The 20212-nt window shown below is 58.3% G+C and overlaps 1 protein-coding gene across 1 annotated transcript; it reads right to left on the bottom strand.

Moving 5' to 3' along the window:
- Positions 1-732: 732 nt before the first annotated feature.
- Positions 733-14496, bottom strand: NAXD (NAD(P)HX dehydratase). The gene is made up of 10 exons (XM_040991139.1): positions 14415-14496; positions 10231-10381; positions 6696-6741; positions 6172-6260; positions 5128-5236; positions 3624-3674; positions 3437-3541; positions 2975-3095; positions 1705-1825; positions 733-1144 (listed from the first exon to the last, which is right to left on the bottom strand). Exons 1-10 carry the CDS (start codon positions 14482-14484, stop codon positions 994-996), a joined length of 1014 nt encoding a protein of 337 aa, XP_040847073.1. The 5' UTR covers positions 14485-14496; the 3' UTR covers positions 733-993.
- Between the last annotated feature and the right edge of the window lie 5716 nt (positions 14497-20212).

Raw genomic sequence — 20212 nt, forward strand, 5'->3', positions numbered from 1 at the left:
CAGCCAGCAGCATGTGTGGGTTGCTAACAGGAGGGGAAGCCATGCGGCCGAGAGGCAGCCTGACCACTGGCCCACACCACCCTGTCCTCCATGAGCAAGCGGCTACTTCGCCTCCAAGTTATGGCGGCCAGCCGGGGGGCGCACAGGCCCCTGTGCCTCACCCCCAGTATCCCACCATGTCTGTTCTCACACCTCAGTGACCTAGACCCATGTCCTGGGAGGCACTGCGATTCAGATGTCCTCCGGCATGGAGCCGTGGCAGTGTCTCTTGGATGAACTGAGAGCCAGGCGTCCACCTTTCCAGCCAGGTGCGCAGCCAACTGTTCGGGCTTGTCCTGCTGAGTGTCTGGGTAGTGAACTGGCGGCGGGAAGTAAGAGGGCTGCCACCTGCTGGTGTTTCCAAAGAACAGAAGGCTCTCTGCTCTAAGCCTTGACTGCTGGCATCCCCACGGGGTGGAGGCCAGGGCCCTGCAGCAGCGCACCCTCTTGGCCTCGTGGTCACTGTGCCACGGGCTGAAGCTTCTCACTATCCCTTTCTGGGGCTGCCCCCAGCCAACCTGACCTGTGCCCCCCTCCCAAGCCATCACCAGTCCCGGCCAGGCCCTGGCTCCACGGCCCCAGCCTGGTCCAGTGTGGGCTGTGCTGTGTCGACTGCCGAGTATTGGCCGTACCCTGCCACTCCTGAGGCCATGTCCCCGTCTCTCCTCGGGGCTGCCCCATCTGCGCGAGAGCTTCCCAGGAGAACACATCAGATTTATTCTGCAATACTTGGGAAGCCCCCACAACCACTGGCACCTGCTCCTGCTCAGGGGTCCTTTGCTGGGTCCTGGGTGCCCAGACAGCTGGGTGGAGGGGTGGGCACAGGCCCTCAGCTGCAGGAAGTCCGTGTTAGTGTCACGTGAGTTGTGCTGAGACACTGTACCCAGTGCGACAGTGGGCTCAGCCCCATGACGCCCCTCATAGGCCACCAGGAGCCCTGGCACCCACATGGGCTCAGGTCTCGAAGAGCGCCCTGAAGGCAGATCCCACCTCGGCGATGAGGTCGGTGGTCGTGGTGGATCGGCCGTATTTCTGGAAGGCCTGGCGGTTGCACTGCCTGGTGAGGGTGCAGGCCCCGAGGGCAGCCAGCAGGAGCGGGTTGGAGCTGCAAGGGAAGGGCATCAGCGAGAAGCCAGGGGCAGGTGCCCTAGGCCTGCCAGGGACAGGTGCCCCGGGCCTGGGGACATGTCTGTAGGGAAGGTGAGGCCACCCGAGCTGCAGGGGTTGGGGGACACAGACAAACCTGACACCTTCCTGCTGCCACTGTGACAGACATGCTGGGGGTGGGGAGAGCTAGAGGGACCCCCCATGCCTGCCCAGGGACTCCCACACCAGTGCCCGCTTCAAGTCCACATGGACATACCCACACTGGGCGGTGGTCCTGCCAGGTGTGTGTCCCAGCCTTAGTCCACCACAGGTGGCCAAGGCTACCAGAGGACAGGCACCTCCTGTGCCAGCACGTGTGGCTGCAGGGTCACTGTGCGTGTCTGTAGTCTGAGAACTGCAGGGCCCACGGCCTGGGCCGCCACTGACAGTGGACACCATGAGCCAGTCACACCTTCAGCGTGGGCTTCACGTAGACTCTGGGGCCCACGACTGACCCTTGGGGGAGCTACAGAACCCCGGCAGTCAGAATCTCAGGGGACCCGGGAGGTCGTGCCTTACCCATTTGTTTTCTCGGGTTCAGCGAGGAGAGCCCAGTGCACCAGGACGCCCAGTGAGCCGGACAGGAGGTCTCCTTGCCCCCCGCACCTGCGGCCGCTGCCTTCATGGCTGCACAGGAGCACTGCGGAGGGCGGGCAGGAGTGTGGACGGCATGGCCATGCACACACCTTACACACTATGTACACTCCCTGCCTGCCTGCTCCAGCTCACGGAGGAGGAAGCAAGCCTTCAGCTCCTTTCCCACCACATGCTAACCCGTGTAAGCCTGTCAGTCACACAAGCGTCACTTGTGAAAACCAGGCGTCCTGTTCTCTGTGTCACAGCCAGGGGGTCCAGCAGGGAGGACCCCTCCCCCACGGAGGCAGGGACTCCCGTGCACAAGGGGAGTGTGCAAGCGACACTGCCCACATGTGCCCTCACTTGAGGGACCGATCAGCAGCTCTGTCACAGAGTTCCCACTGTGACCTCACCAGGTCTGGCTGAAGGGAGAACTTGGGACCACAGAGACAGTACTGGCTGCCCTGTCAGCCTTCAGCTCGGCCTGCCCTCAGCCCCGTCAGTCCCGTCAGCCTGGCCTGCCCTCAGCCCCGTCAGCCCTCAGCTCTGTCAGCCCCGTCAGCCCGGCCTGCTGTCAGCCCCGTCAGCCCCGTCAGCCCCGTCAGCCCTCAGCCCGGCCTGCCCTCAGCCCTGTCAGCCCTGTCAGCCCGGCCTGCCCTCAGCCCTGTCAGCCCTCAGCCCCGTCAGCCCAGCCTGCCCTCAGCCCCGTCAGCCCGGGCTGCCCTCAGCCCCGTCAGCCCAGCCTGCCCTCAGCCCCGTCAGCCCCGTCAGCCCTCAGCCCTGTCAGCCCCGTCAGCCCGGCCTGCCCTCAGCCCCGTCAGCCCCGTCAGCCCTCAGCCCGGCCTGCCCTTGGCCCCGTCAGCCCAGCCTGCCCTCAGCTCCGTCAGCCCTCAGCTCTGTCAGCCCCGTCAGCCCCGTCAGCCCGGCCTGCCCTCAGCCCTGTCAGCCCTGTCAGCCCGGCCTGCCCTCAGCCCTGTCAGCCCTCAGCCCCGTCAGCTCAGCCCCGTCAGCCCCGTCAGCCCTCAGCCTGGCCTGGCCTTGGCCCCGTCAGCCCAGCCTGCCCAGGGCTCCGTCGGCTTGCCCCTGTGGAGAAGGCGACAGGCAAGATGCTCCAGGTTGGGTTCTGGGTGAGCCCACCACCCACATCTGCTCCAAAGGGGTGTGTGTGAAAGCTTGAGAAGGCATGTGTGTGAGCGGCTCCAACCCCACTCACCCTGCTGCCCGTCAGAGATCACGTCACGCTCTCCCTTCTGCACCACGGTCACGTTGCCCAGGGCCTGGCTGAGCCTCAGCACGGAGCCAGCACGGTCCTCGCTGTCCACCGGCCCTCCGAGCTGCGACAACAGAGTGAAGCCAACGGAACCCGGTCCTCAGATAGGCACGTGGGCATGGCCCCGTGCCATTCACCAGCTCACTCGGTCTAACAAGTCACTGGGCACTGCCAGAGGCTAAGTGGCCAAGCCCACACAGTGCCTGTCCTCTGCTGGTCAGGCCAGCACCATGGTGGGCACTGCAAGGCTGCAGGATAGAAACCCCAAGGCCAGCGGCCCCAGGAAGGGCAGAACACTTGTGGTTTGGGGACGCGTGGATCCACATGTTCCTGTCATAGAAGCCAGGCCCTAGGGGGACTGGGCACGCAGAGGAGGTGGCCCTCTCGCGCCCTGTGGGCACTCACCACAGCTTCATGCAGCCTGCTGAACTCGGCCTGGTTGGGTGTGAGAAGGGCCTTGTGGTAGCCCCGAACAAGGGCCGGCTGCTGTGCCACCAGCCACAGCCCATCCTGTGCGAGATGAGCCGCTGCCTTCACTGGGCGTCCTGCCAGGGCCCGTCCCCACAGTGGGGCGAGGAGAAGCCACACTCACCGCGTCAATGACGACGGGGATGCCCCTGGCCTTGGATGCTTCCAGAATGCCCTGTGGGGAAGAACACTTGCTCAGAGCAGGCCGTTGGCTGGGCACACACAGAAGCAGAGCTAAGGGCAAGTCAGGAGAGATGCGAGACCCGGCAGACAGCCAGAGTATGCCAAGCAGCGGGCATGTGGGCGGCAGACATGTGCATGGGCTGGGTCCCACCCAGACCACACCTCGGGAGCCCAGAGGCTCGCCTACAGCAGACACCAAAATCTGACTTCCTGCCAAGTCTCACAAATGCCCAGCATTTTAACACACTTTCCTTGGCTATTTTAAAATCAGACCGACCACAACAATAGACATCACATCATTCTTTGTTAGAACCATCCTAAGAGCTTCAGTGGGCTCCACGTTTAAAACACATCCACGCACACACACGGACCCAAGGGTGCTGCGAAATGTTCACACAAAGTGGAGTTCTAACTGTGCGTTCCGGGGGCAGGCGCTTGGTCTGCAGTGAGGGCATTGGTGTGAAAGCTGGGGTGCCGGGTCATGTCTTCACTCTGCCCCGATGCCCACTCCCTGGGTGGCAGGAGTGACAGCTCACATAGCCAGCTTCCTGCCACCCACATCAACCACGCTGAGTCCCAGCTCCTGGCTTGGCCTGGCCCAGCACTGCTCATTTGGGGCGGGGACTGGCAAAAGGAGAGCTGTGTTTCTCTTTTTCTATATACCTAATAAATAAAAATAATAAAATCCCCCTCCCCAAAGTATTTATTTTGGTGAAATTTAGCAACCAGAGATGTTTGTAACATGCATCTCTGTGAACTTGTTACAGTACCCTTTGTGTAATTAACACATTGCTGTTTACCAATAGCCAATGTGTTCTAGCAAAACCACAGACTGGAGCTGCATGCAAGACCACCCCTGCCTGGCAGGGGGCAGTGCTGGAAGCCACAGCAGGTACAGCAGTGATGTGGCATGAAGGGACACCTGCACCCCACTGGGGCCTGCTGGAGTCCGGCCCCTCAACTCAGGTGCAGCCCCCTTTGACACACATCCTGGCGGTAGCAGGTGATGTCCCAAATCATGAGCCACAGAACCCCTTGTGGGAGTCAGCGGGCCACTGTGGGTGCTGGGGCTGCTCTGCACGTGTCTCAGGCGTGGACACTGCTGCTCACCGGTGTCCGAAGAGCCGAGCAGGGCAGGCAGTCACTTCAGAACATTTAGTGACCATTTAGTTTCATCTAATTGGGTAAGAGAGAGCTCTTCCACACGCTGGCTTACTCCCTGGATGGCACCAGCCATGGCTGAGCCAAAGCCAGGACCCAGGGCTCTTTCAGCTCTCCCAGGACATGTTATCAAGAGCCTGGGTCACAGTGCAGGATCAAATGTGGGCATCTTGAGTGGCAGCTAAACCCACTTTCAACAACGCCCACCCCGAGAGCAGCTGGAGCTGGACAGGAAATATGCAACACCACGCAGTCCCACCCATGCAAGCTAGGCCGCCGGGCACCTGGACATTTCCCAGCAGGCGGTCCTCTCTGCCCAGGCCGGGTCCCACGACGAGGGCATGCAGCCGGGGCAGCCACTTGTCCACCTCCTGCACCGCATTCGGGCTGTCACTGGATGACGGGAAGATGGCTTACTTACAAGTGTGTTTGTCAGTTCTCACACGAGTCTCGCTCTGCTCCCAGGCCCGCCCCCCATGCAGTGTCCACCTCACTGCGAACGCCTACAGCAAGCCACACTGCGACACAGCTAACTTCCAGTGGCCTACACCCCCTGAGATCAGCAGCTGGTCCCCACCCCTGTGCATGTGGGAAGGAGGGACACGCCGCTGTGGCCTTGCTCACTGTCCCGTGTGGCACTCCACTTCCCATGTACTCGGGCACGACTCACTCCACTAGGGCCTCTGTCGCCTCTGCTGGTCTTCATCATGGGGTGAGACGCAGTCACAAGCCCTGGCCCAGTGCTGTGAGCCTCAGAGGACACCCCTCCCACTGGAGGCACCTGCCCCGCTCTTCCATGACATTGCCTGACCTCGTGCTTGTCACCATCCATGCCAGGGGCAGCTCTGTGCTTCAGCATGTTAAAGCCACCTGAGCCATGGCTTGAGTCCTGCTTGCTCTGCTTCCGAGCTGGCTCCCTGCTGCTGTGCCAGGAAAACAGGGAGATGCCCAATTTCTTGGGCCCCTGCCATCCCACATGCACAGTCCCATTTGCTGGTCTCTGGGTGGAACTGCCCAATAAGGAGGGACCAGCACAAGGATATAACAGACTAAACTAAGCAATGCCCACCAGCCATGTGCCAGTGCCCAGTAGGCACCCCCGCCCTGGGCTACTCCAGCAGACGCCAAGCAATGACCACCAGCCATGTACCAGTGCCCAGTAGGCACCCCTGCCCTGGGCTACTCCAGCAGACGCCAAGCAATGCCCACCAACCATGCACCAGTGCCCAGTAGGCACCCCCGCCCTGGGCTGCTCCGGCAGATGCCACAGCAGCGGGCAGCACCCGGGACCCAGAGATGGAAGTGAGGAGGGCACCGCAGGCACTCACAGGACGGGATGCACGATGAGCTCCGGGCTGTAGGACTTGATGACGGGCGCCGCCTCCCTGGCACAGAACACGTGGGACAGGTCTGCACCCTGGAGACCAAGCAGACTTGGAAAGCCGACAAGGCACATGGTAGCCCACCCGTCCAGCTGCAGCCGGCACCCATCCAGATGTTAAATAAGAATATTAGTCCACAGCACTGCCATGGTGACCGAAGGACATGCCCGAGACAGCCAGGCTCCTGGGGCTCAGCCCCCAGTGGCTGCCAGGAGCACCAGGTTGGCCCAGCCCACCTGACGCTGCCGTGCTGGCATCAGCCGCTCACCCTGGGACCCTCGAGGCTCCCCAAGAGTGCGCTGAACGAACACACGTTTAGTGTCCAAAGGGCTTCACTGGCAGCAGCATCAGCCCTGCAGGAGAGCTAGGGTGGGCTGACAGGCGTTGCCGTCCCCTACAATCACTACGGCACTGGGCAGCTCCCCACCAGCATGTGTAACAGTGTGGCCAGCGGGCTGAGGCGGACATACCACTTTGAGAGCTGAGATGGCTGCGAAGTACGGAGCTCCAGTGTACCTAGGGAAGACACGCTGAGTCGGGCGGGACTGGGAGGCGGGAGGCAGGCACAGGTTCTCCACCCCGCTCGGACAGACCCTGCTGACAGTGTGGACACAGGGCACAGTGCAAGCCCAGCCCTGGGCAGACGCTCGGTGAGCTGCGGCCAGCGGAAAGCACCCTGCACACACACCTCCACACTGCCTCCCTCGGGGAGCTGACCCCACCTGGGGAGCGTGTCTTCCTGTGCTGGGCAGCTGTGAGCTCAGAACAGCCTAGAAGATGCTGCTCTCCAGCTGGGCCCCTGGGACTGACCGACCCCCTCCTTGGGACCCCGGCTCACCCCTCTGTGCGTCCTCAACACAGCACCTGCTCTGCAGCAGCCAGCAGGGCCCCATGCTGCTGGGACCACGCTGATGACTCCAGACCCGGTACTCGGTGTCTGAGTGCAACTGCCATTTTAGTTTTTAGATTTACTTATTTCAAAATAAATAAATAAAAAGTAAAAAAGAAAAAATATTTATCTATTTTTATTGGAAAGGAAGATTTAGAGAGGAGGAGAGACAGAGACAAAGACCTCTCCACTGGTTCACTCCAGAAGTGGCCACAATGGCTGGAGCTGAGCTGATGCCGAGCCAGGAGCCAGGTGCCTCTTCTGGGTCTCCCACGCGGGTGCAGGGTCCCAAGGCTTTGGGCTGTCCTCTCCTGCTTTCCCAGACCACACACAGGGAGCTGGATGGGAAGTGGGGCTGCTGGGACATGAACTGGCTCCATATGGGATCCCTGCGCATGCGATGGGAGGATTTAGCCACTGAGCCATTGCTCCCAACCTGTGTCACTTTATAGTCATCCCAGGACAGTTGTCCTGACCGAAGGAAGACAAACAGGACACTCAGCCCACAGAACCAGGTGCCACTTACACCTGCCTATTTCAGCATAGCCTGTTCTCAGGCGTGTCACGAACAGACCAAACAAGCAGTGGCCAACACACACACATGTGCACACATGTGCACACACGTGCCGATGCACACACAGAAACAGCTCAGCAATGCCTGTGGCCCCTCGGCTGGCAGAGGCTACTGTACCCACCACGAACAGGTAGAGGGCTGGGTGGGCGGTTCAACCTTCAGCAGCATTTGGAACGCATGTGTCCTCTGATGCATCAGTCACAGGACGGACCCTGGGTAATAACCAGCCGGGACCATGGCCTCCTGACCCAGGACGTGCCCACTCCGACTGGCAGGACAAGGGCGTCTCACTCCTCAGGCTGGCCCCTAACCCTGAGCACCTCACCAGCAGAGCACACAGGCAGACATACCCGCTGCAGCAACAAGGACTCGGTCCAGGCTGGGTGCAAAGACACAGGCTCTGTTCTCACTGGCTGGGGCTCTGACAGGCCCCCCGCCCCACGGGGCTCTCCCAGGCTCCGCCACCAAGGGCAGAGGCTCCAGGCTCTGTTCCAAGACTCCCACCCAGACTACACACCAATGTGCCCTCAATACATGGCCACGTTTACTAGTTAGAGTGCCTTGCACACCCTGGCACATCGAGTAGACACCACCTGCAGTGCCAGCGCCTGCTGGTGCCCTGCCTGCCCCACTTCCTGCCGAGCTCCCAGTTACCGGCCTGGGAAAAGCAGCACACGATGGCCCAAATGTTTGGGCACCTGCCAACTTATGTGGGAAACCTGAAACAAGTTCCTGCCTTTGGCCTGGCCCAGCCAGGCTCCAGCCATCTGGTGAGTGAGCCACAGCACAGAAGATCCACCCCGTTGCCTGTCTCTCCCTCGCTCTGTAACTCTTTCAAAATAAACCAATTAAAAAAAAAACGTTGAGAAAATAGTACAACAGATTTTAAAGGGCAAACACTGTAACACTGGGTTAAGAAACAAAACCTGGGGGCCTGGCGCGGTGGCGCAAGTGGTTAAGGTCCTCACCTTGCACGCCCGGGAACCCATATGGGTGCCGGTTCTATCCCGGCAGCCCCGCTTCCCTTCCAGCTCCCTGCCTGAGGCCCGGGAAAGCAGTCGAGGACGGCCCAAAGTTTTGGGACCCTGCACCCGCGTGGGAGACCCGGAAGAGGCTCCTGGCTTCGGATTGGCATAGCATTGGCCGTTGCGCTCACTTGGGGAGTGAATCATCGGACGGAAGATCTTCCTCTCTGTCTCTCCTCTCTGTATATCTGCCTTTCCAATATAAAAATAATAAAAATAAATCTTAAAAAAAAAAAAAACAAACAAACAAAACCTAAGGCCCAGTGTGGTAGTAGCCTAGTGGCTAAAGTCCTCACCTTGCATGTCCCAGGATCCCATATGGGTGCTGGTTCTAATCCCGGCGGCCCCATTTCCCATCCAGCTCCCTGCCTGTGGCCTGGGAAAGTGGTCAAGGACAGCCCAAAGCCTTGGGACCCTGCACCCGCGTGGGAGACCTGGAAGAAGCTCCTGGCTCCTGGCTTGGGGTCAGCCAGCTCCGGCCATTGCAGCTGGCTGGGGAATGAATCACTGGAGGGAAGATCTTTCTCTCTCTCCTCCTCCTCTCTGTATATCTGACTGTCCAATAAAAATAGATTAAAAAAAAAAAAAAAGCAAGGGGCCGGCACTATGACATAGCAGGTAAAGTCACGGCCTGTGATGCCGCATCCCATATGGACACCGGTTCCTGTCCCAGATGGTCCACTTCCCATCCAGCTCCATGCTAATGGAAAGCAGTGGAGGATGCCCCAAAGCCTTGGGACCCTGCACCCATGTGGAGACTCAGAAATTCCTGGCTCCCGGCTTCAGCCCGGTCCACGTGGCCATGGCAGACACTTGGGGAGCGAACCAGTACACAGAATACTTCTCTAACTCTTTCAAATAAATAAGTCTTTAAAAAGAAAAAAATGTAAGAGCTGCAGTCTTTCAGATTTCACAAATTGCCAAGTCAGCCAGAAACAGGCTGCACGTTCCCCCGCCTTTGACGAGGCCCGGGACGTGCAGGGAGGCTGATCACAGAAAATGGTCTCCCCGCCCACAGAGGCCTCACAGCCCCCCGGGGATGGTCGGGCCCCACAGGCCTCCTCTGCCACTAGGCACAAAGTCCACCAGCTGAAAACCAAGAACAAGTTGATTACTGAGTGTCCGATCAGATACATCTTCTAGAAAAATATTTGTTTTATTGGAAAAGCATAGTAACAGAGAGAGGGAGAGAGATCTTCTAACTGCTGGATCACTCCCCACAGGACCACAACACCCGGGCCGGGCTGGAGAGAAGCTAGGAGCTTGCTCCAGGTCTCCCACGTGGGCAAAGCACCCGGCACCTGGGCCATCGTTTGCTGCTGTCCCAGGTGCAACAGCAGGGAGCTGGTCTGGAACCGGTACACATAGGAGAGGATGGCTACGCAGGTGGTGGCTTAACCTGTGGCACCACAAAGCCAGCCCCCTATCATGTGGATACACTTGGAGATGATTCCTGGGTTCAACTAGACACAGACACGAGCCAGACTCTGTCCCCGCCACCCGGCTCTGCCACTCACTCCTGGCAGCCCCCGACCACGCCGATCCTTCCGTCCTGCCCCTTGTGCTTGCCAGCGGCCAGCGGAGGGACGATGCTCCTCAGCAGCAGGGCCGTCTCGTCCATGCTCGCGACGGAACGTGCTGCCGGCAGGGACAGTCCTCTTTGTAAAACTGGAAGACAGAAAAAGAAGATGGTCAGCAGGCAGGGGCGGCAACTGCGAGCCGCCAGGAAGGCAGCTTGAACAGAACACACCCAGGCCGCCCGTGGCCCCGTGGCTCACTTCTGCGCGCCTGTGCTGCTGGGGAGCCAAGCAACATGTGACACCGAAACATCAGCTTTACGTCAGAAACATCTCACAAAGGGGCAACTACTCAATCTTCCAGAAGGTTCTGTCCATTCGAGAAAACACTCTTACTGTAACTGTCTCGCTTCACTGCCAATTCCTTTGGTCAGGAAGGTCTGCCCTCCCCACAGGCAGTAGGCACCCCGGGTCTCCCACACACGGCAGTGCCCCCCGGCCGTGCCTCCAGCTCCCCGCCACAGGGCGCCCTGCATACAGCACAGCCCTGAGGCTGGGCTCAGAGCCGCATCCTACGAGACTGCCCGCTCTGCATGGTCTTGCGTTTCAGCTGGCCAGTCGGGAAAAGTCCCCCATGTGGTCCACTTTGCCCTTGACACAGCTCGCCGGGGCGGGGCAGGTTGCTGTGCGTACGAGCCAGTACATGGCGTACAAAGAGTTAACAGATAAAGAGCCGTTCATTCTCAAGATCTTTGCAAACACAGTTTCTTAACACAAGGCACCTTTTTTTAAATTTCACGGTCACTTATTTATTTGGAAGGTAGAGAACGCACACGCGCACTCACAGTCTGCTGGCTCATTCCCCAAGTGGGGTGATGTGCAGGGGAGCAGCCCGGGGCTCAGCACCCCACCGGGCTCCCGCGTGGCCAGCGGAGTGTGTACCACCTGCTGCTCCAGGGTGTGCGTGAGCAGCAGGCAGGACCGAAGCCACCACCTCACCGGCGCCAGCAGCCCCAAGCAGTAGACACACACGTCCCAAGTTCCACTGGAGTAGACTGCCCTCCCCCTCCCCCAGCAGCGCCATCTTACTCCTTCCCATCTTCTTCTGGCTAAAGGAGACCATCCCTGGGCGCCAGGTGGGGCACATCCAGTGCCCAGGGCTCCCCCATCAGCGCACGGGCAGGTTCAGGCTCATCCCCGACGCCCACATGGGAAACCCGGAGGAGTTCCACAGTCCTGGCTCCCCCGAGGAGTTCCACGGTCCTGGCTCCCCCGAGGAGTTCCACGGTCCTGGCTCCACCTGGATGGAGTTCACTCGTTCGTCTTCTCAGCCTCCAGCTCCCGTTTCTGGGATGGACAGCCTTTTCCTTCCCCGTCTCCAGAGCTGTCCCCCCTGCCAGGCGCCTCGCAGAGGCTTGGGAAGAAGCTGGAAGGTGGCCCAGGGCTAGCCGGCCATGCTTCTCCTGCAGTGTTCAAGGCGCCTTCCCGGCTTAGTTTACCTTTTATGTCTGAGAGAACATACTTTCAATTTGCATTATGGTCAAGGGCTTATTGCTTCACTAAATAAAGAGTTCAACAAATAAAAAATAATAGAAAAAGGACCACTCAGTAGGAATAAAGACGAGGAGTTTAAACTCATCAAATAAAGGGCCTAGCGCAGTAGCCTAGTGGCTAAAATCTTCGCCTTGCATGTCCCGGGATCCCCTATCAGTGCCGGTTTCTGTCCTAGATGCTCCACTTCCCATCCAGCTCCCTGGTAAGGCCAGCCAAGTAAGCTGCTCCGTTGGGTCTCCCACATGGGTGACAGGGACCCAAACACATGGGCCACCATGCACTGCCTTCCCAGGCACAGTAACAGGACATGTGACAGGAAGCACAGCGCCCACGATCCAAACACTGACACCGAAATGGGAGGCCAGCATCAGACTGTGGCTTCAGCACTGACTACAACACTGCCCAAACCCGCAAGGCTGAACATGTAAAAGGCGGGCCCTGTGCGATGGCTCAGCGGTTAAATCCTCACCTCGCATCCGCTGAGATCCACCGGGCGCTGGTTAGTGCACCAGCTGCACCAGGGCCTGCAGCCACTCGGAGAATAAACCAGAGCACGCAAGATCTTTCTGTTTTTCGCACAATCTTCCTTTCAAATAAATCATTCAGCTAGAGCAGGCTGCAACTTAGAGCTTCCCCCCTCCTCTTTATGTCGCAATCATGCATTCTGGTGGTGTGAATACTGATTGCATTCACACAGCACCCTCGGCGAGCGAGCACAGAACCCTCCAAGGCCCACGGGGAGGGGCGCCTGTCCACCCCGCCCTGCAGAGACGCAGCCCTTCTGCCATCACAGCCGCAGGTGGCCCGGGGCACGGGAGGCAGGGTCCCGACGCCCATAGCCTGAGACGCGGCTCTCACAGGACGTGGCCAGTGCCACAAGCTTCGGTTGGGTCACTTCCAAAGCTCACGGTGCCGTGATCAAAGCCAAAGCAAGCACTGCTACGTGGGAGTTTGTGCAGCAGTCCAACCCACAGAGAAGGTGGTGCGTGTGTGTGCAGGGCAGGACGCAGCCTGAGAGCTGAGCCCTCCCCTGCCCTCCGCCTGCCCTCCGCGGGACGACACCCACCCCGGGCGCCTGGGCAGTGCCACCTGCTTCAACTCCCCAGAGACATCCCGAAGGCCTCCTCACCTAAATGCTGTCATTGTAATACAAGAGCAAGCAGGTGTTTCTCAAACCCTTCTAGAAGGAAAATACAAACTGCCAAGACACTCAGCACACAGGCAGGTGCCCGGAGAGGCAGTTCAGATGCCTGCATCCCACGACGGAGAGCCTGGTGCCGGCTATGACACGTCCTGGGAGACTCTGGACCGAACGAAGAGCTGCTGGCTCTGTCCTGCCCAGGCCCATCGGGCGCAGGGAGCCGGGGAGGGGACGGCAGGGGGAGAATTCTGCCTCCCTGTCTCTCACATAAATGAGTGGGATTGCTTCTAAAGGCTTATTCATCTTTTAAAAGATTTATTTTAATTTTTATTGGGAAGTCAGATACACAGAGACAGAAAGAAACATCTTCCGTCTGATGATTCACTCCACAAGCGGCCACAAAGGCCAGAGCCAAGCTGATCCCAAGCCAGGAGCCAGGAGCCTCTTTCAGATCCCCCACGCGGGTGCAGGGTCACCAGGCTCGGGCCGTTCTCCACTGCTTTCCCAGGCCACAGCAGGGAGCTGGATGGGAAGTGGGGCTGCCGGGACACAAACCAATGTCAACATGGGATCCCAGCGCATGCAAGGCAAGGACTTTAGCCACTCAGCTACCGTGCAGGCCCCATTATTCTTTGTTTTTTCTTAAGTGTTGTGTTGTAATGTTTTTATTGACACTCTGACTGCCAAGTGGAATCCAGAAGGCCAGCGGCCTTCTGCCGGTTTGGCCGGCAGCTGGACATTCAGCTGGCACTTACACAAGCAACTCTGTCCCCTACCCCCGGCCATGTGCGGCAGGGAGAAAGCGAGATCGCACCACAAATGCCCCACACGGGGCAGAGAGCTGAAGCCAGGCTCCCGGGGCAGGACTTGAACCACCTAGTTAACAGTGAGTCCCCACAGTCGGTGGGGAGCGGGGTGTGCGGTGGTCAGCGACCTGGAATCGCACCCGGTGCAGTCCAGAGACTCCCACATCAGGGCATCAGGGCAAGGAAAAAGCCGGCTGGCGCACAGCACCTGCGCCCTCAAGGACGTCCCTGCGGTGGGACTGCAGTCCAATGCTGAGGGACCCAGAGCCACAGGTGCAGCCAGGTACTTGCTGGTCACGCCCAGGCCGCCTGCAGGCGGAGGCCAGGCACGGAACGACTGGCCATCGTGGCTCCCGACTGCCTGCAGTCCGTCCGTGCCTACGTGCGCACAGCCCCGCACACCCCGCACACCCCGCACACACGGCGCTCTCTCCCGCACTGTAAGGTACTACTCAGCACCTGGCCAGCCACTGCCCACGCCCTTCCGGCTCGGTCCCGCCCGTCGGAACAGGCGCGGAGAGGAGGTGGGCGGTCAGCGCCTCCGCAGGTGGACCCCACCTGCACCCCCAGGCCTCGCCCCAGCCCGCCGGCACCGCGAGAGGTCAGCAGCCGGCTGGCCCTCGCCGCGCGGACCCGCGGCCACTCCGAGCGCCCGTCCCCGCGGGGGCGGCCGGCGTGGGTACCTGCGTCCATCCGTAGCCCGTAGAGCACGAGCGCGGCGCACAGCAGGGCGGCCGCGGCCCCGGGCAGCATCCCGAGGAGGCCGCTCTGCCTTACCTCGCGGGCAGCGGCCGAGCGCCGCAGCCATCGGCCCTTCCGGGTGTCGCCGCGACGGACGCGCTTCCGCCCGGCCCGGCGCCGCCAATCACCTCCGGGCTGCGGTAATTGACAGGCGAGACGCCCAACCAGGTCTGCGGATGAAATCGGGTCCTCCCTGCTCCTTTTCCTCGGCCTGCTGGTGGGACGCGGGCGCGTCAGCTGAGACGCTGGCGGTGTGTCCTGCGAGCTGCCGCCTCCCCGCGCAGGCTTGGGCTTGGGGTTTGGGGTTCCCTTGTAAGGATGTATCTGTGTGAAGGGCAGAGCCACAAAGAGAAAGCGAGGTTTTCCATCTGTTGGCCCCAAGCCCAAATGCCTCAAACAGGTGGGCTTGGGCCAACCCAAAGCCGAAAGCTTGGAGCCCCAGCCAGGTCTCCCACGTGGGTGGCAGTGCCCAAGTCCTTATGCCATCTGCCCTGCTTTCCCCTGCACATCACACGGAAGCTGGATGAGAAGTGGAGCAGTGCGGCCTGGAATGGCTGCTACATGGGATGCAGGCACCACAGCGTTGCTTGCCCCTGGGGGGCCACGCAGGAAGGGCCTCAGGCTCTGCCGGTGTCAGTGCCTGCTTCCACATGGCCAGGAGAGGCAGGGCAGGCCTGGCTTGCCCTCCCGTGTGTCCCCTCCCCACAGGGGCACCCTCCATGTCTTTCCCTCTGCATCAAAGCAGGCTAGGCGGTAGATTCTAGAAGGACATTGGATACTATGGCAGAAAGTACAGGAGTCTGCTCTCAGCAATGATGAGTCATCTATAAAATCTAAAATAGTGTGTCAAGCTGGAGCCGTCTGCAATGAGAAGATAGAAGACACGGGGCAAGCGGGAAGGGACCGAGGGATCAGGACAAAGGGCAAAGCCCCACCTTGCAGCAAGTCCCGGACCCCTGCTCAGCTGCGCGCCCTGGATTCCCTGGGAGCAGGGCCTCGGCCGGGAGCACGGTCTCACCTCTCGCCATTTATTCTCCTCTTTCCAGGGAAGGGGAACATGGCTGAGGGACTTGGTTTCATTTTCAGAATCCGCTACATGTTGGTGTTTCTGGACTTGTGGAAGAGCCAGCCAGTCCTGAGCAGGCTTTTTTCTGAGTTGTTTGTTCTTCTTGGCATCCAGAGAAACAAAATTGCAGGCCCAGCGGCAGCCTTGCACACACTGGCAGGATCCCATATGTGCACTGGTTCGTATTCCGGCTGCTTCACTTCACAGCTCCCTGCCTGTGGCCTGGGAAAGCAGTAGAGGACAGCCTAAACCTTGGGACCTGTACCCATGTGGAAGACCCAGTAAAAGCTCCTGGCTTCAACTCAGCTTAGCTCTGGCCATTGCAGCTACTTGGGGTGTGAAACAGTGCGTGGGGGATCTGTGTCTCTCCTCCTCTGTAAATCTGCCTTTCCAATAAAAATAAATCTTTTCCTTAAAATATATTTTGAAATTTTTAATTGGAAATTCAGATATACAGAGAGGAGGAGAGACAGAGAAGAAGATCTTCCATCTGCTGATTCACTCCCTAAGTGGTCATATCAGCTGGAGCTGGGCCGATCCGAAGCCAGGAGCCAGGAACTAGGAGCTTTTTCCAGATCTCCCACGTGAGTGCAGGGCCCCAAGGCTTTAGACTGTCCTCAACTGCTCTCCCAGGCCACACACACCCTGCTCTGCTGGCACGTGTGGGGTGTGGGCCCCAGCAGTCTCAACCTGATGGCCCAGTAACACAGCTACAGCGGCAGGTGGCAGGAGCTTGTCCTGCATTGTGGCTGTCTCGGCACAGTGATTTGCTTACTGGACCTACAGAGGCAGCTCCCTTGGGAGGCACCCCACGGGTGGCCCGGCTCAACCTGAAGCTCGGTTTCCCAGCGGGTGGGCGGGGAAGGCTGCGCGCAGGTTCTTGTCCCTTGAGGGGCTGGGACCATGACAGACAGGGCAGCTGCAGGCCAGGCACAGTGCCTGAGGACGGTGTGCTGGCCAGAGTGGCCTCCCCCTGGCCCTCCTAGGCCTGGGGGTTTGTCAGTCCTGTGTGCTGAGTCCAGGGGCTGCAGGGCACAGGAGCTGACAGAAGCAAGGAAAGTTGAACCCTCCAGGCAGGGCAGGACCCAGCTCCCTCAGAGGGAAGGTATGTGTGCACTCACTGGCGGAACTTTCCAGAGAAGCCTGCCAGGATGCTGTGTGCTGGATGCAGGAGCCGGAAGAGATGTGGGTGGCTGTCGCTTGCAGCTGGAAGAACAGGGAGAGCTTAACTGAGGGCTGGCTGGGGAGGAGGTACTAACCCCAACTTCTGGTACAGCCATGGTAAGAGACACCGTGGGGTCACCTCCCCGAGAAGGGAGAGGACGGGGTGAGCCACGTGCCTGCTGGCGGGGTGATGATGTCGGTGTACAAGGAGGCCATGCTGCCATTTCCTGACATTCCATGTGTTCCCTGCTCCATCTTCCGTGGGCTGCTGTGTTCTGGAAGGTTCTCCCCAAGGGAAAGCTGTTTGCAGGGTGCAGCCAGGGTGTGTTTCTGGTTGGTGTCTTGCCAGGCGTGTGGGAGTTCCCCGAGGCCGACCTGACTTCCCTGGCGGTGGAGGTGACCTGTTGTGGCTCCTTAGCTCCCGCAAGGCCAGCAGAGCTCGCAAGCCTTCAGTGTTGTCTGCCGTGCGTGTGGTCAATCCCTGGAGGAGCCTTCCAGGAGGTGACAGAAGCTGTCCCAGCACTGCCAGCGGCTCTGGCTGACCCCGAGCCAGGAGCGTGACACTTCATGCTGACACCAGTCAGGCCCGAGCTGCTGAGCACGGAGGCCTGGTGGGGCCGCCCGGCGCTGGGCCTGTGCCTCGCTGTGCAAGCCTCACTGTGCCTCGCTGTACAAGCCACGCTCCTCAGCTACCTTCTTCCCTCCTAAACCGCGTCATGCACACGGGCCGCTGGGTCTGCTCTCCGTCAGCTGCCAGCTTCTTGCTTTTCTTTATCTGCTGTTGCCCCTTCTACTCATTCACTCGCAAGGATTCTTTGTGTGTCTCGGGCCACAACCCTGAGCCGGGAGGTGCGAAGAGGAGGCTGTGCCAGGCGAGTGGCTTATGCTCGGCATTGCTCTGTCATGACCCATGTTAGGACGGATTTGTTATCAACTACAAGTTGTAACATTTCAATGTTGTCAGTATTATCAGTTTCCCCCCCTGTGATAGAAAAGGCTCTGTTTTTCTCACCTTGAGTTTAAATAGATCCTGTCTCGTATGAGGTTTATAGGTTGTGTGAGTTCTGTGCCTTGCTGGGAATCTATGTGTGAGTGAATCTGAGATTAATATAACCCTTTAGAGAGCCAGGTGGAGACCCCTTCTACCTGCTGCACACGGAACCGCCTCCCCCGAGGGACCCCGAGGGTTTCCTTTTATTGGCCGCCAAAAGACGATTGCATTCTCTCCTCAATGATGAAACGTAATAGAAAAGGCATCACTGTTACTAAAACCACAAGCACAAAGAAGATAAATAAATACAGCACAAGAGAAGTGCAAGACTTTTCTGGAATACAGTATTCTTGGAAGCAGTTTAAGTGCCATTTGTAACCAATCAGGAAAATGGTTGGACAACTCCCGTGTTGTCCACTTGGAGGCGCTACTGGGCAACTGGCAAGGCCCAGGGAGTAGGACTTCAGACGAGATTTTAGGGGCTTGCAGGCCTCACTGGAGGAGCCCAGGAACGAAGCCATACCTGGCTGGATCCTTGCCTTCCACTTTGGTATAAGCACATAAACATTTACTTTCTTTTCTTTTCCTCTTCTTTCTTTCTTTCTTTCTTTCTTTCTTTCTTTCTTTCTTTCTTTCTTTCTTTCTTTCTTTCTTCCTTCCTTCCTTCCTTCCTTCCTTCCTTCCTTCTTTTCTTTCTCTCTCTCTCTCTCTTTCTCTCTCGTCCATCTTTTCTTCCTTCCTTTCTCAATTTATTCATCATTTTTATTAGAAAGGCAGATATGTAGAGAAAAGGAGATATAGAGTGTCACACCACCTCCAGTGGAGCCTGCGTGAGAAATCACCGGGCCGAGGCGGAAGCTCCAAGGAAGGCTGCCTCCTGGATCCGGCTGCATCTCCAGTGGTCTCGGCGTTCCTGCTGTACTCTCTTTGCTCTTATCTTTGTGACTGGAATAATACTGTTTATGTGCGGCAAAGGCTCAATGTTCCTTTATAGTTCTATGAAGCCTTATGACGGGAGATTGGACAAGGATAGCAAGCAGTCTGAGATAAAAACTATCAAGTCACTAGCTTTAATGAACCTACTTGGGACTATGTTTGAGAATTCCTAAAAAGAAGATTATAGTAGAAACCTATAGCTTAAAAAGCCATACAGGAAGAAAAACTAGAAATATAGGCAAGTTAATATTAAAACCAGTGTAAGGCACAAAACACAATGAGAGCTAACTACTTAATGATTAAAACTGCAACTGGTGCCAAACTGCGTCCACAAGAAATAGCAACCGCAGGCTGTCACCAGGCTGTTCGAGAACAATCTTTACTCAACACACCTGCTTACCTCCCCGGAAATGTAACCGCATGTAAAAACAAAGAAAATGTTCTTTTGCAATCATCTATTGTATATAAGCTGATGCCTTGCTTTTGCAAAATGCACTCAGATACAACTTCCTTGAGTTGTCCTGTTTGTTTGTCACTCGCCGAATCCTTGCCCACCGTTCCCGGAGTCCTGTTCCCGTCGGACTGATTGCTCCCGGCCGGGTGGATCCGTCGCAATAGAGAAAGGTCTTCCATCTGGTTCACTCCCCAAGTGGCTACAACTGCTGGAGCTGAGCAGATCTGAAGCCAGGAACCAAGAGTCTCTTCCAGGTCTCCCACACGGGTGCAGGGTCCCAGGCTTTGGGCCGTTCTCCACTGCTTTCCCAGGACACAGGCAGGGAGCTGGATGGGAAGTTGGAGCAGCTGGAACATTAACTGGTGCCCATATGGAATCCTGGCACCTAGCCACTAGGCTGTCACAGTGGGTCCAGCATCTCCTTTCTCCCACCAACCTGATGTCAGTGACCGTGAGGAGTGATTCAAACATCGGCCCAGAAGATTGGTAAGAACCTCTCCATTTAAACCCGCCGCTGTTTTAAGCATCTGCTTCTCTTGGGTCTCAGTTTTCCTAGAAGAGTTTGATTCTATAAAGTTTATTCCCTTTAGGTTCAGATTTTGTTCTCCGCCAGTCCACTGCAGCTTCATGGCGTGTGCCTGCTGGCCCGCCAGTCCCTTGCCGCACCTCCATTACCTGCCACCTTACTGCACTGTGATGTCCCCGCCTCTCTCTCTGCCCCCTTCCCATGGCCACCTTCCTCTCTTGCTGGGATAAAGGCCTCCTGCATGACTCGTTGGTTTGGCATCTTGGGTTTGTGGTGACAATTCCTAACAGTGACTGGCTGGCTTTGAGTGTGGGGCAAGTGGACCTAATTTGGAGGGCTCTGCAATAGTGCATTTGACCTGTTTGGGGTGTCGTTTGCCAGCACCGTCCATGCCTCACTACGCAGGTGCTGGCAACGGCCAGGGCTGACCCAGGCTGAAGCTGGGCCCAGTGAACTCTGTCAGGTTTCCCCTGTGAGGGAGAGACCAAGTACCTGAGCGGCCGCCTGCTGTCCCCGTGTTACTAGGAGCTTGGGTTTGGATGTGCTGAACATCTGCCCTGGCAAGCCGCACACCTTCGCCCTGCAGTATTTGTATTTTACCTT

The sequence above is a fragment of the Ochotona curzoniae genome, unplaced genomic scaffold (assembly GCF_017591425.1).
Source record: "Ochotona curzoniae isolate NIBS_2020 unplaced genomic scaffold, NIBS_Ocur_1.0 contig_64, whole genome shotgun sequence".
Classification (NCBI taxonomy): domain Eukaryota; kingdom Metazoa; phylum Chordata; class Mammalia; order Lagomorpha; family Ochotonidae; genus Ochotona; species Ochotona curzoniae.

Excerpts from the sequence above, each read along its gene's own strand:
- NAXD (XM_040991139.1), bottom strand. The coding sequence starts at position 14,484 with ATGCTGCCCGGGGCCGCGGCCGCCCTGCTGTGCGCCGCGCTCGTGCTC. Across the intron at positions 10,382-14,414 it reads CGGGCTACGGATGGACGCAG|TTTTACAAAGAGGACTGTCC; the intron begins GTACCCACGCCG and ends TCTGTCTTCCAG. Across the intron at positions 1,826-2,974 it reads GATCTCTGACGGGCAGCAGG|TGCTCCTGTGCAGCCATGAA; the intron begins GTGAGTGGGGTT and ends CGCCCTCCGCAG.